At 42.4% G+C, this 15822-nt stretch overlaps 1 protein-coding gene across 14 annotated transcripts in view; it reads right to left on the bottom strand.

Moving 5' to 3' along the window:
* RCOR3 (REST corepressor 3) overlaps nucleotides 1–7642 on the bottom strand; it is a 29261-nt gene extending 21619 nt beyond the window's left edge. The window contains exons 1-3 of one of the 14 annotated variants that reach the window (XM_068939761.1): nucleotides 7379–7562; nucleotides 6638–6694; nucleotides 12–95 (exon numbers count right to left, since the gene is read on the bottom strand). In XM_068939761.1, coding sequence (XP_068795862.1) covers nucleotides 12–95; nucleotides 6638–6694; nucleotides 7379–7520 — 283 coding nt within the window. In that variant the 5' untranslated portion in view covers nucleotides 7521–7562. Of the gene's footprint in view, nucleotides 1–11; nucleotides 96–1354; nucleotides 1419–5643; nucleotides 5789–6637; nucleotides 6795–7106; nucleotides 7205–7378 lie in introns of those variants that run through there. The other 13 variants (XM_068939749.1, XM_068939750.1, XM_068939756.1 and 10 more) reach the window with 13 other exon arrangements.
* Between the last annotated feature and the right edge of the window lie 8180 nt (nucleotides 7643–15822).

Genomic DNA, 15822 nt, shown 5'->3' with positions numbered 1-15822 from the left:
GTCCAAATTACCTAACCTATCAGGAAGACAGAGCAATTCTTGCAGAACTGATGCGACACTGTACAAAGTACTGTAGATTCCAGAGATTCTGATTTCTAAAAAAAGTATTGCAAAAGAAAAGGAAATTCTCCAATACTCAAAAAGCATCAACTAATAGCTACTTTTCATTAATATTTTACAAATATATGCTAGTACATAAAACCTCTTACGGTGTATTCCTTTACAACAACCAATCTTGCTAAGACATGTGCTCTACTTGTTGAGCAATACACTTGTGTCAGTGTAAATTCCTTGAGGCAGCACCCTCAGAGAAACCTAGCCTTCTGGAGAAGCACAGGTTTTTTTCCCCCTCCCCTTACTATCAGAGCTATTTATTTCACTGAAAGAAATAATTTATCTTCATGCCATTTTAAGTTTCCGCCCTTTATATTTCTACAGTTTGTTGCAGAAAACAAAAATAAAACAAAAAAATCAGGGCTTTGGAGAAAAGAAATATTTATCACTTTCTAATTATGTACTATGTTTTGTTGCTCTTCCCTCTTTAAGTTGGCAGTGTTTTGGATTGGCTATCAGCTTTGCAGTCTGCAGGTGCACTGTGATTGTCAACCTGCAAATCAGTTAATTAGAAAAACTTAAAGATCTTGTGTGTCTTCTGGAGTAAGATGTGCAAGACATAACTGGTATAAATGCATCATAAACTCTATGTTTAAGAAAGTGCATACAGGTCATAAAGCACAGGTTACAAAGCATAAGCAGCACACATACAAAAAAAGAAACAACAACAACAACAACAAAATCTTTCAGCTTTGAGTGCAAGAGCACATTCCTTAATATAACTTTCTATTTTAAAAAACAAGAAGGAGTGTCATTCTAATTATTAGGAATGCAGTATTTTCTTGAAGAGTGATGCAAACATCTTACAGACTTATCATTTCTCTCTTGCCCAGTTGTTTCTTTATCTATGCGTTCCACTAATTTAGCTAAGAGACAAGGGAAAAACAGGATGATCACTGGAGAATGTATCAGAATTTCAAGCTGTGAGCATGAAATGTCCAAATCTAACATGATTATAGCCTCATTTATTCCTCCAAAAAAATATCAGATACCCTGTAATTTATACGATTTATGTCATGGATAATATCACATATCAAAAGTTCAGGTACTTAAGTTAAGAACTTAGTTTCAGAGTCATATTACTTGCACTTAAAGAGTATTTTACAAAGCTTTGAGATAACTGCAGAAAGGGTACAATGATATAGTTTAGTTGTAAGAACAGCTAGAGATATTTTACAAGTTAAAAGCCAAAGGAAAAAAAAACCAATAATTTTTCCTGAACTGAAAAAACAGAACTTACTTTTAAAAGAAAGTTCAACTCCATATGGATTCTGCTTCATGGGGAAATTGCTTAGCTTAGGCTTGAATCCCATTTAAAGCAAACACAAACAAAAAGCACACCTAAGTCGGAACAGTGGATCATATGGTGAATTTTTTAAACTCATTTAAGAGATTGTTGTAAAATCTTGAAATTAAAAAATGTCAAGCCTAACCTCTAAACCCTCCTCTCCTCCTAAATCTTCAGAATGAAGAATTCTTAAAATTTCGAACTTAAATACTGGTAATTTCAGACTTAAACAGTGGTCCTTTAAGGAGAAGAGATAAAGACTGATGAGTTGTTTCATTACAAACAGAAAACAGTGCAAAGTCTACCAAATGATCATTTTCTGCACATATAAGAAAGGAGCATTTAAAAAGCTTATTCTGCACAAAGAAAGATCTTTTGCTCAAATTCTGGTCAAGAACTACTGTCTCACGAGATGGCAGTAATTAGATTTTTATAATTCTACATACAGTTTTTTTAATATAAGAATACTAAGCAACTTCTTATTGTAAATTATAGCCAGAATCTTAACCTAGATCTTTCAACCCTAACATTAGGAACGCTTAATTCATTTATTTGCTTAGAGGAGAAGCTATAGGTTGCTGACAGTCGACTTCTGTCAGCTGTCTACATTTGCAAGCTGTGAGTACTGTGTGCATATACATACATTGCATACTTTTGACACCACACCGCGCACAGTCACAATTCATTCTATCATCGCTGAAGAGGATAAAGACCGAGACATAATTCTGGATAAGAAGCAGCCTGAGTCCACCCAGCTTAGCTTTCAAGTTGCTACCCTCTTCCTTCCAAGAACCTAATTAATGTGATGGGGTGGAGGGGAGGCAATGCAGAACAAGAAAGCTCTGAGAGAGAGTGAAAATAAGACATCCTTCCTCTTGATAGCTTTCCACTTTCTACCCCAAGCCAGTGTCTTCCAGATCCCTGTAGAGGTAACTGACAGCTGCGCAGGTTGAGTGTTGGCCTCAGAAGGGAACTCCGAGTGGTCAGTTAATTCCATTGCGCCCTGTTCACTACACTTCTTCAGCGTGGTCCTCAAAGAAGCAAATAGGAATTGGGGTGATAAGCGGTGCATGGTAACAGATGACGAAACAAACATATAAATCCTCCCCATTCTGTAAATATTACCTGATGGCTAAGGCCACCTATGTGGTGACACCACTCTTCCACAATGTGCCACGCTCACGTTACCAACAAGAGCAACTCCCACCAGAACAGCCCTTTACAAAGCAGTACTATTTTCCCAGCAGGAATCACTTTTCAGAAGAAGTCTCCATATGGCTAAAAGGAAAGCAAGGGTGAAGAAGGAAGGATGGGATGCATACAGGTAAGCCTGTGCTGGTAAGAACACATCCTATCCTCAACACAGAGCATCCATAGCTACAGGGATCCCTCCATCTCCATATGTAGGATCATGAAATATCTTTATGAGAACTGTTTCTTGTCCTCCCTGCCCTAAGCATTTAAGGGGGCAGCACCCCCCCCCCAAAACAAATAAACAAACATGTACCAAAGTTAACATGATCTTTGTCCACAAGATCCATTCTCATTACGGACAGCAGATAGAAGCCAGTAGTTGGAAATATTAGGCAATGTATCAACTAAAGTATGTGAAAAGAGCAGAGCTGTAAGCCATGAAGGAAGAGAAAGACCATTAACCAGATCTCAACTATAACAAAACTCCCCCCACTGCCACACCATACACCTTCAAACCACTTAGGAAAGTGTTTTGGTACTTCAGCTGCAGCACTCACTCCTCTGCCAATACCACTTAGAAAAGGGGGCTAGCTGAAGATGACCCATAATCTACAAGTATTCTCAACTGCTTCCATAATGGAACAACTGCAGTGACAACCTGACTTTTTAAATTTTGGCTCCATATTAGAAGAAGTTAGGTAGGCTGGGAAGACGCTGTTCAATACTCAAATACAAGAAGCGCTGAGAATAAAGTGAAAACCTGGAAGCATGCAAAACTTAAAAGGGGGAATAACAACTTAAAAATACATTGGTTATCTACATACAAAGTACTGTTCTCTGCTTAACCAGAATCTTTTGGAGTAGGAGCAGAATGAGAGAAACCAACAGTAAAAAGAACTAAATTTTGAAAACAAAGGACTGGGAATCCTGGGGGTGGAGAAAAAGGGGAGGAGAAAAAAACAAATCAGGAAATATGAGGACCGATGGCACAGGAAAAAAGGAAAAAAAAAAAAAAAGGAGAAAACGTCACATTCTTTACCACACCATTTAATAACTTCAGTATAGGAAAGTCTGTTTTAAGGTAGAAAGGTTAGTGGGAGAAAAAAAAATTTTAAGGACACAAAATGAAATGGAACCCATAAGTGACCTTAAATAGTGTAACACATTCTTCTTGACCACCCCTTCTAAAAAGTGGGTGAAAGGAAAATAAGCATTTCAGCATTAAATAAGCAAAATTCACAATAAAGCCTTTGGAAACTCCAAATATACTATGATCTGCCAGAGTTAGGACTGTATTCTTCCTTTATTCTGAGTACAGAAAAACTTCTCTAGCAGTCCTTTGGCACGCATCATACAAGTATGGTGCAGACACTGTAACATACAACCCATAAAGTGGCTCAAAAAGTCAGGGAAAAACTCTTTCACCTCAAGAATGTAAGGTACCACTGAAAAAACAGCAAGAAAAAACAGCAAGAAGAGACAAAAAAATCTGGAAAGCAGGAGATGGTCTCTTAACTTGGTAAATTACTCAAGATTTAGGACTTTTATTTTATGAAAACCATTTTCACTGCAAAGAAGTTTACCTTATTGCTACAAGATAAAGTGACAATTAAAAATTCTGTCTCCACTAAGCTCTACCTGAAGAGCCTGTAAAATGAGGTTGAAGGTGGAAGTGATGGTGAGCAGAAGAATGTTTTAACTAAATTCCCCTGGTCTTGCTTTGACCCCAAATCCATTTTTCCCCCCAAGCGACACAAAGTCAATTGACTTTTCTTTAAACAATTTATTTCACAGAAAAGTTCAGATAAGAAAAAGTTTACAGCTTTAATCATGAACATTTTATTCCTCAATGTATCACTGCAGAGCCTTGCTCACTGCAATAAACACTGGCCAAGTGAGACCTACAAGTATTTATTCTGTTATGTTTTTCTGTTATGTTATTTATTCTGTTAAGTTTTATTATTTTGTATGTGTACCAGAGGGCCGATTTTGTACCATAGACTTCTGTCTAGTTTCATCCATTACTGATTCCCTTCTCCCACCTATTTGTTTTAAGGGGCTTAAAAAAAAAGTATCCATTGCAAAGTAATTGTAGTACTGTAATTAAACGCCCATTCTAACGTTTCTGGTAAGCCCTTAAAAAGGGGCACTAGAACAACTCCAAGAAACAACATGCAGCATTAAAGTCAGTGCATTACAGATAGTGCGTATGTCCATATATGTAAACTTAGAAGTATGATGGTACGTCTGTTACACAATTTATTATCAGAACGTTTAAGTGTGTCTGTGATAAGAACCGTTTCTGTCCAACATCGCACCTAACAGGTGATGCCTCAAGATTTATCAACAAGAAGATGCATGAAAGCATTTACTCGTTGAGATCTCCTTAGATAACCAACCTACTAACATGGTAAATATGTATTTTTACATTTTATGGAGCCGTATTTTAAGATTTAGCTGTTACAAAAGGACTTGTTATTGGCTTGTCTTAGCAAGTCAAAATACGCATGCTACTAAGGTCATTACAATATAGTATGCCTCTTACACAAGACTTCCTAAAGAATGACTTTCATCACTAAGGTACTGTTCTGATAGGGTAAAGGAGTATATATTAATCTCAGTTACCAGGGAAGAAGGGGAAGGTCAGTAGATTCTCCCCCTCCCCCAGAGTACACTTACAAGCTCTAAAAAGTGTCTCTTCTTTAGCGAGCATCAAATTAGCTCTGTAGTTACAAGTGCAAGGATACAGATGCATACCTGGTTTACAAAATTGAGACTATGGAAGTTCTTGTGGCCTACAAGGGCTGAAAAACGTTCTTTTAATCAAGAGGAAAAACAAATACTAACCATTTTTCTAATCTACGTGGCCTTTAGGAAAAATAAGCCCAGGCTGCATGTTATAAATTATCATTTTTATTTATATTTAAGCAATGTAAAAATAAGATGTGCAAACGGTCTGTATTACTACCTAAACTATGCACTCTTTTCTAGGGGAGAGGCACTCCCTTATGCTGAAACTGCAAGGATTTGTGCCCGTTTAATCCCACCTTCCCCCTTGCTTTCCCCCCGGCCTTTTCTCTGGCCTATGGGGGACTTCTGCCCATCAACAGGGACTCCAGCTTTAGGAGGCACTATGTGAGGAGCTCTGGCCCAATCCTCTTCCGGTAGGAAATCATCTGACACCAATGGAGCCTGTTTGGAGAACAGGAAAGTAGATAGGCTTCATCTGACCACTACAACAAAACTGATAAACGCTCCTAAAAATCTCACTGCTAAGCGTAGTAACACCAAATAGCACTCTAGCAATTAACTTGCTAAAAGGGAGTATCAGGCTATGCAAGTATACCCAGTATTCCTCGGGGCAGGAGCGGGGGAGAGGAAGGAGGAGGAGGAGAGCAGCTCCGTCTGCAACAGCAGGGCTATCGAGGCTACTACACCAGACAAAATGAGGTGCTCGAGTTTCCAGCCAGGCACATTTTTTCACTGAGCACCTCTAACATGCGGTCAGGTCTGCGCTGCTTCCGGAAGGACGCATCACCTCCCACCCTTTCCTGAGAACATCCACCACCCCCTATACCGTATTTTTAAATCACCTTGCTATCTATGATATGCATTACGGGAAAGGGGGGGGGGGAGAGAAAAAAAATTTACCACAAACCCAAGTGACAACAACATTAACCAAAATAATTTAACCTTTTTCTGCCTCACCACCTCCCGCCGGCTACACGCACCAACGCTGGCAATTGCCCACTGCGATGCTTCCACCCTGCCCCCCGAGCGCACAGAGCAGAGGCTGCCCCTGCAAGCCTCCGGCGACCGGCATCCAACAGCCAACACAAAGGGCTCGGGGGGGGGGGGGAGAGAAAAGGGGGGAAAAAAAAAAAAAGAGAGGGAAGGATCCGCTTTAACCTTTGCAAACGCAACGCACCGCAGCAACCCGCCCGCCCCCCACTCCTTCCCCAAACGAGCATCCAACACGTCCGCTCCCGCCTCAAACCCAGCGGCGACAAGATGTCAGGTTACAGGCGAAAAGCGATTTACCGGGCTCGAAGTCAGGAATGCGCGCCTGGTATTCCGCTCCGACCCTCATTCCTACATCTGCAACACAAGGCGGGCAGGGGGCGAAGGCGGGCAGCGGTTAGCGGCTCGGGCGCGCCGTGGCGTGGCGGCCCCGCGCGAGGCTCCCCCGGCTCCGCCGCCCGCCCGCCCGCCCGCCGCGCACCAGCCCCCCCTCCCCCGCCTCCCCCGCCGCCGCCGCCGCCGCCTCGCCACAGCGGCGGTGCCGAGCGAGCCACCTCCCCGCCGCCGCGGATTAAGCCCGCCGCTGCCGGCGGCGGCGGGGAGGAGGGGGGGGAGGCGGGAGTTTGTTTCGGCAGAACAATGGGGACGGCGGCGGCGGCTCCCGGCAGACACTCCCCATCGCCGGGCACCGCGGGGCCGCGCCGCGCCGCGCGCTCCCCGCCCCCTCCGCCTCCCCCGCCCGGCCCGGCCCGGCCGCCGCAGTACACACGCGCGCCGGCGGCGGCACCGCCGCCTCCCGTAGAGGAGCGGCGGCGGCGGTTGCAGCGGCGGCGGCGGCGGCGCCCGCGCCGCCCCCTCCCCGCCGGCGGGGAGGGCAGAGGAAGGGAGGGCAGAGGAGGGGAGACGAGGCGGCTCGCCCTTTCCCTTCCCTCCCCTCCCCCGGCCGGGCGGCCGCGGCCCCCTGCTCTGCTCTGCCCTGCCCTGCCTTGCCCTCCCCTCCGCCGCTGGCGGGGCTGCCCGGGGCCGGCCCCCGGCTCGCACCGTGCTCGTCGCCACTGTCGCCGCCACCGCTCTCCGGCTCCGAGTAGTGCCCGTTGGAGGGGCTGCTGCTCTTGGCGCCGTTGGGGGCTGCCCGGCTCTTGCCCCCTAAGAACTCCGCTCCCTTCTCCATCGCGCCCGGCATGTCCGGGCTGGAGAGGGTGGGGGATCGGGGCGGGGGGGGGGGAGGAGAGCGGCAGCGGCGCTGGCTACTGGGGGGGGGGAGGGAGTTAATATGGAGGCGCCATGTTGCCCCCTTCCCGCCCCCCCCCCACTCCGGCCGCCGCGGCGCCGACGCCTCCTCCCCCCTCGCACTCGCGCTCCCCCTCCCTCGGCGCGGCGCGGCGCGGCGCGGCCCGCGGGAATCCCTCCGCGGCGGCCCGGCCGGATCTAGCGGAGGAGGCGGGGATGCCGCCAGCGGAAGGATCCCGCCTGCGCGGCGGCCGGGGACTCCCGGCGGCGCGCGGGGGGGAGGGGGTGTCTCCCGGCGGGCGGGGCGAGGGGCGCCGGGACTATTTGCCCCCCGGCCGCGCAGGGATCCCAGCAGGGCAGGGGAGGGGAAGTGGCGGCCGAGGCGGTGGTGGCGGCCGTTAGTGGCCTCAGCGGGGAGGACGTTTTTTAAACTGACTCCTTTGTACTGCTGAGTGCCCGGGTGTGCCCACCCGTTTCTTGTCGAAATATCCGCCTTCCAAGATAAAACGTTGAGGCGGACACCAGATAGCGGTTGAGTTACCGCAATGATAGTGCTCGTGGTGCCTGGAAGTGCTTTTAGTCTGGTTTTGTTTCTGCACACGTACATGTAAAGCTGCTGTACTTCTGCTTTAAAAGGTGTTTTAAATGATGCAGCGATGACCTGGCTGTCTGATCTGAAGTGGGAGAAAAGAGCTGTTAAAGCTAGCATTGCTGTGTAGTAGTCAAGTCTCACGTTCTACCTATGTGACAAAACCCGTTTTACCTGACTTTGTCACAGTACAGCCATTCCTACTGAACTTGGCCCGGTGGCTGTCTGCCTCAGTTTGAAGGTGTGGGTTTTTTTTTTTTTTTGAATGGTTTTAGTTAAAATGGTGTAGCTGGTTTCTTACAGTGAGATTAAGGAAGAATGACTACTTGACTGTGCCTAGTGCTTTGTGGTAGGACTGAAATCTGATGTGGATTGCTGCATTTGCAGGGAACCGTCTTTTGAACTTGTCTTAAAATTAGCCTAAGTATAATCACATTCTAAACCTTTGGAAAAACTCTAGTTTACATAAGCTTGTTAGAATATGGCAAAAAACAAACAAACAAACAAAATACATCTCCCTTGTTCTTTCTGCACTGAGAATATTCCAAACTCAGAAGAACTGGGTTTTTTTTCAGACTGCTTTTGTGAGCTGAGGATCAAAAGTCAGAGAACACGAGCACCGACTCTTGCAGGTATGCTGTCCTCTCTCCCAAGGAGTGGGAAGGAAGGACTAGTACGGACAAGTAGGAAGCACCTTGCAGAATTGCGGATGTAAACAATATGGAGAAGAGGCTGCAGAAACCCAAAGATGGGGAAAAAACCATTTGCCTTATCACGCTCTAGCTATTCTTTGTTACATGGAAGAACCAATTATTACCAAGGAAAAACTAACTGAAGTGAAGAAGGGCCTGTGCTGTGGATTTAAGGACTGAATTTTGCTGAGGAGTCAAGATGTGATCTTTTTTCTTTAAGACTAGTTTCTTGTGGAAGATTAGTGATCTCACTCCGTATGCTTGTCTGATTCCCTTCTCATCCCAGAAATCTTTGAATTTGTTGACTTGTCTCACCTAAATGTAACAAAGAGGTAGAGGTCTCAAAGATAGAACTAAGTTCTACAAGCTTTGTGAAGGTAGCTGACTACCTGTAAGGTTCCTCTGCAAGTGAGGAAAAAGCTGCAATGTGACCTTGCATCCTTATGATAAACACCAAAGAATTCATGTAAGAGAGCGCACTCACCGTAACCACAGAAAAATCTCCAACAAGGTTGTGCACTTTTTAGACACAAAAAGAAAACTTGCAGGAAGTTTGGCTTTGTTAAGTTTCAGTGCTCCCAGAACCAACTGTGTACAGCTTTTTAGCTTGGTCTTCTAAGGATGCGAAATTTGGGCATACACGTAGCGTTACGACTGCATAGGTCTGTCAGCTGTTCTCTTAACTGATAAAGCCACTGAAAATTTTAATTAGAAAACACAGCTCTCAGGAATACTAAGTTGTTAACGAGCCTTGCGAAGGTAAGCACCTGAAAGAAGGAAAGATTCCCTGTCAGTACAGTTGGGAAGAGGACTGCAGTATGAGCTGGCCTCGTTTACTTTGTTATTCACGGGACTACTGTTAAAATTACATTTTTCAGAAGGTTACATTAAAAGAGCACAGATGCATGAAGTCAAGCACTTAAAGGAAGCAAATGCCTGTGGTAAAATTTTTCCCATGCAATCTTAAAGCTGTCTTGCCTCAGAATATGCTTTTAATTGTATGGAAGTCTTCCATTTTTTTTTTTTTCCTGTAGGTTCTCTGTCACATTCAGTATCTAGGTGCTCCTGGATTACCTGCTGCATGCTAAGGTATACTGTTACTTATGAGATAGGTCCTTCATTTGCTATAGAAAGTACGTATCAGGAAATAGACATATAAGGAAAAGTACAGTTAAGGAAATACAGGATTAATAATAGTTTTAATCTTAATTTTCCTTTTTAAACATAGGCCACAGAGGACAGCAATGTGATCAAGCCAGAGCATTCAGAAAGTATGACTCAGGCTTGCTTGCCTCTTCCAAAACAGAAAAATTAGAAGTTTAAAATACTGATATTTATACAGCCTGAAGATTCTTTTTGCGTGCCTGCCGATTTTTGGATCTTGGAGGTTAAGCATTTCTTTTTAAAACTTACATCCCCAAATTAGAGATTGGAGGGGGAAGGTTGGTAGTGTTTGGGCAGGAGGGAGGGACTGCTGGACTGAACAATGGCTTGCAACAGGGAGGAAGGGAATTAAGGAATGAAGAGAGGTTGCAGACAAGGAAGGTGAAGGAGTTGCTTCTGCCTTTCAACAATCGCTAAAAGGCTTTAGTAGAAATACAGGAAAAAAAGGCAATCTGCTTTCACTATACATGAATTAACTGAACTTCTAACACATAGGGCTTCTGAGGATGCTCCACATAGATCTGAGGACTCTTGAAATCATCTTTCTTAGAAGAGACTTTTGGGATTCATTGCTTAAGATTAGGCTCTTAATAATGAATTCAGGAGCCCACAGACTATATTACCTTCCACTGAGGGACAATGACCGTGTTAACTATTGAGTGGTAAGCTCAATAACAAAGCAAAGACTTTTTATTCAGAACAAAATAATTTCTTAAAACACTAAATGGCTTCACATGCCTATTTTATTATACTGTATTCATCTTAGCTATGAATTTCTAGCACATCTAAAGTACTACAGGTCACCTGCTTGGCCTTTTTATCTCATGGTTACAACTTCATGCTTTTTGGTTTTTGGAAAGAGCATTTTGACGGTTCCATAGCTTGGGAATGTCACTCTATACAGTTTAAAGTCTGTGTCTTTTTAGATCTCTTGAAGCAGGTAGAATTAATTTGCGCTGCTTCTTCAGAAAATTTACAAATGTATAAAATGTGTTGTATAAAATGGGGAAAATGGGATGACCTTGAACCCTTTCTGCAACCTTCAGCCTGGAAGCTTGTGCTTTAATGTGAAGATTTATAATTGCCTTCGGTGTGAACGTTTCATAAAGAAAAGTATGCCCTTTGTCGTCCTAAACGCATCAAAAAAAGCATGCCTGGAATCTAGGTAATTTCAGGTAACTGAGACTGTTTGGAGTCCATTCACTGCTCTGCTGGAAAACATCTAGGTATCATCAGTCGAGTACTATGTTTCTTTTATAGCCAACACAGCTCAGTCTGCTGGATGGCTTAGAGTGGACCAGATGAGCTGTATTAGTTCTTTCAGAATGGTGGTGGTTGCTGTATTACATGTAACACATTCTTGAATTTTCCTCCATGTTTTTTAGTGGACTCCGTGTTTCAGTGGAAGATCATGGAAGTCATGGGTTTTCTACAGCTCTGGAAAATTAGGCCACCAGTCTCAAACTGGCCACTTAATATTAATATTTATGAATTCTAATATTAATGTTTTATTAAGGCAGAAATCAGTGAACAGTGCAGAAGTTACATTTTGTTCTCTACCTGGTCAGTGAAATACAACAGTGATAAAACATCAGCTGACTGAATTGTTAATGTCCCCCAGCTGAGAGTCAAAAGATTTCTTTTCTTCTTTTGAAGTGCTATGTTCCTGTTATAGGCTTCAAAAGCTATTTGCTCTCCAAATTTGGACAGAACTCTTTTAGAATTTACTTAGCACTATAGAGTAACCTAATCATGAGGTTCAGCCTGGTAAAAGCAGTCAGTAACTTGTTCTTGGACAATGGAGAAAATCATGTTGCAATTTCTTTGAGAAGTCTAAGAACTTTAGCAATTGTAAACGCTCTTCTGTGTTTAAATACCTGCTGCCAGCCAATCACATCTTACTCTTTTGAAACCTTTGCTGAAATTGGAGATTTGTGCTGTGTTGTAGAGTGCTGGTGGTTGATATGTTGAATGAAGCGGAGAACGTTAGGACTTGGCACTCTGGTAAAAATAGTATTTTGATACAAGATTGTTACAGCAGTCTGCTGCATTGTAGGCTAGCTGATCTAAGACCTGGCATAATGGGTTAGTACTGATGTCCGTTCTGTTCAGTACTTTGATTCTGACAAATGACTAATGGCAAAGGCTGCAAGGGAACTCGGTTTGGGGCAGATACCATAATCTGCATTCTCTTTTTGGCAAGAAGCCTATTTTTGATCTTCTAAAGATTTGTTGAAGTTCTGAAGCATAAAGCTTAATACCTTTTGGAAAAAAAAAAAGATAATTAGAATTTTGAATCCTCTAGATATGTACAAAAATATCTGCTCTAACTTTGAATATTGGCAGATTCTTGTTTCAGTGACTTTCTGTAGCAGTGAGTTCCCCTGACACTGTATGACGTTTGTTGGTTGGTTGGTTTTAAAAGAAAAATGACAATTTTGCCAAGTACCCTCTTGTTCTTGACAGAAGGAACAGGTGTTCATGGTCAGCCTATCCAATCTCATCATTTTATTTCTGTCTCGGTAACCTAAATGTCTGGTAAACTGTAGCCTTTGCAGAAAATAAAGAGGGTTCTGTGTCCAGCTGTTACTGTAGCACGCTATGGGAAAAGCCTGAGTCATCTGGCTTAACCTCATGTCACACAGACAACTTGGGTCAACGGGTCACTTCAGAAAGTCATCATTTAACTACTTATGTTTTTCCACACCCTATTCAAAGGAAATCTTGGTAACAGCTAGCAGTATGTCTTTGAATTAAAACACTAGTACTCGGTATTCTCAGTGAAGATTCTCAGGCTGTGTATTAATAGCCCATGTGTGTGGCTGAAATGGCAGTGTCTTTCTTTAAAAATTTTGGTTTTGGGTCCAGTTACTTCCCACAGCACAGCAGAAAAAGGTGTTGTTCTAGTAAGCTAGTATGCTTTTACTCTGATCTTATTTTTGCGTACAGTTACTTAAAACTACTTTCTAAAAGGCTGTTCAGTGAAAAACAGCTCTTATCTAATTGATACTTAAACATGTTAGACTTCTGAAGAAATGTAGTTTTGATTCTCTTGCATAGCAACTAGTCTACTCGTGCACACAAAAAAAAAAAGGTGGGGGGAAGCAAAAATCAGTGCTTTTATCTCATGTGGTTAGTGATCTGTATGCTAAACTTATGCTTTATTCTTACCTGTCGGGGTGTCCGCTGCCGTTGTAGGAAGCTAAGAGTTAACCAGTGCTTTGAGTAAATGGTGTTTGTCCTCCCTCCTATTTCTTCCCCTTCTTTTTCTTCTGTGAAGCAACAATACAAAAGGAACATAGCGTGAAAGATATTTTTTTTCCTAGCCCCAAACAGTTTGTTGTTTAATAAGGCTTCAGTCAGTGTGTGTAAACAACATTAGAGGAAAAAAAAAAGGGGGGGGAGCAGAATAAGGGAAATATCAGTAATAATGTTAATGTGAACAAACCAAGTAAGATTACCATAACTCTGTACTGCCCATCTATTTAAGAGTTGGCAGTATCCCATAGAGGCAGTGCAGGAGTAATCTTGATAGATTTGAAATAGCCAAAGGTAGGTGTTACAAACCTCATTTGAGGAAGGCGATGTATGTATGCTTGTGAAAGAAGGTATAAAGAATGATACTACTAACAAGTAGTGGCAGCTTGTTTTGCTGCATGCGTCAGGCCTTGGAGCGTAGTAATGTTTTATGCTACAGCATACTGGCGCCTCCTGCTAAATTTTTGTTCTCCATAGATTTATACTACCTGGCTTCTGTGATTTCTTAAAAAAAAAAAAAAAAAAAAAAAAAAGTGGGAAATAGTACTGATTGTGTGTGACCAAAAGAAGATTCTTGAGGTATTACAAGAGTCTGTGTTTTGTTTTCCATCTCATGCTTTCTGTAGAAAAGTATACACTGTTTCTTAGAAATCCTTGTTTCATGGAGCTCTGCGGGATATCGGAGGTCAGTGTCTGGACAGTGTGGATAGCAAAATTGCTATCCACAATATTGCTCCTAGTGCATTGTGTCTCTTGCTACTCTGACTATTGTCTGGCTGATGTAATGATCCACAGTTCAGTTATGCAGTTTAGAGAGGACCAGCGAGAGTTTCCATTTTGAGAATATCTATAAGACTGAATTGCAAGCAATCCAAATATTGCTAATTAAGTTTTCTGAAATCTGTAAGATTTATTTTCCCATATGGAAATTGTTATTATAATACAATTTCACTAGATTTTCATAGGAGTACAAATGGTTCTCTTAGGTCTCTATTCTGTTTAAGAAAACAAATCAAGATGGCTATGTCTGGCCCTCTTCAGGTTGTATTATATAATGCTTTCAGGAGTATTGATTCCCTCTTTCCTGGTCTGAGGTGGATGAAATTATGTAAGTGTAAAAGTGAAATCCACGGTCTTGCATCTGTGAAGGATATGAATGAATACATTTAGGGCCAGTCTACACTGGGAGAAAGTTCTCCTTGGGTTACTTAGCAAGTGCAAAGGTAGAAGATTCAGCAGCTTCCAGTATTTCTACCAGAGGGTCTGTTAAAACAAGAAGAAAAATGAAACATCATGCTTAAGTAACTTGAGGATTAAAATACTGGATGCCTCTAGGATCTTGCCTATAGTTGGGTTTCCACAATAGTTTTTAGAAAAATTCCTTCTGTAGGTTCTCTCTCAACTAGTGTATTAAACACTCCTATATTGGAGCAGATGAGGTTATTACTTGCTCAGTATATAGTTCGTTATCTTTCAGCTTCGTATATCGCTTCTAATGAAGGTGGCTTGTCCCCTTAGTTTTTATGCTTACCTAATTAAAACTTGAAATACCATGTAGTCTGGCAGCCTATTATGAGGTCCCCTTGTATTAGATGCATGGTATCATGAAAAAAACAAAATGATAATCCAGGTTCCAAAGCTGCACTTTAAACCTGCTGCTGGAGATTCACGCTCCATAGATACTGCGGTACTGTCGCAGGCAACTTTGATAATGCCTGTGCTGGTGTATCTTATATAAATGTTTGCTTTTAACACTTGTATGCCCCCCAGCTCACCCGTTTAGTCCCTGGTTTCTTCCTCTGTGCCATACATTGCAGCTGTAATTTGGTTAGATTACTGCAGTTAGGTTTGGGTGTTGTGGTTCTTTTTTTAAAGAATGTCCTGATATTGCACTGTACTTTTTAGATTTTACACAGAGGCTTTTGTAAAACTTAACTAGGAGCTGTTGCCTTTACCTCACCATAATCAATAGTAGCACGTAAAGGAATCCTGTTGTGTTTCCTTTAAACACTTCAAATGCCTTAAAGCATTTATATTCATGACAGAACATCTATAAAATATGAGCTCCTTATGAACATTGCACCTGGCAGTGTTTAAGCAGAATATATCATAAAAAATTAATCAGGATTAGAAATGGCATAAAAAAACACAGCAGGAGTTCTAGTGTTTACAAAAATCAATAGTCCATCTGACTTTAAGGCCGTTTGATGTTGGCTGCTAGAACGCAGGTGTCCAGATAAAGGCACTGGAAAACTGCTATTAAGATACAATCAAACTTAGAAAACTAAGAATTCTTGTCAGTACCACTGCAGAAGATAACAGTGATTAGTTAGAAGGAGAAGATCACTAATCAAATTTCAAATTAAAAAAAAAATCTAAATTGTACTAAACTCATTAGAAAGCTTTTTTTTTTTTTTTTTTTTAATGGAAGTTGTGTTCCAAAGTTGCTTAGGTAGTTCTGCATATCCTTCCCACTGTCAAAGCAAATACTGTGAGTAATACAGCTTGATCACAGGAAGAACAGTAAGTGGCAAATATTTGATGAAAGGTTA

This window comes from Struthio camelus, chromosome 3 (genome assembly GCF_040807025.1).
Source record: "Struthio camelus isolate bStrCam1 chromosome 3, bStrCam1.hap1, whole genome shotgun sequence".
Lineage (NCBI taxonomy): Eukaryota > Metazoa > Chordata > Aves > Struthioniformes > Struthionidae > Struthio > Struthio camelus.
Note: the sequence above shows the minus strand (reverse complement) of the source record. Positions and strands in the feature narration are given on the sequence as shown.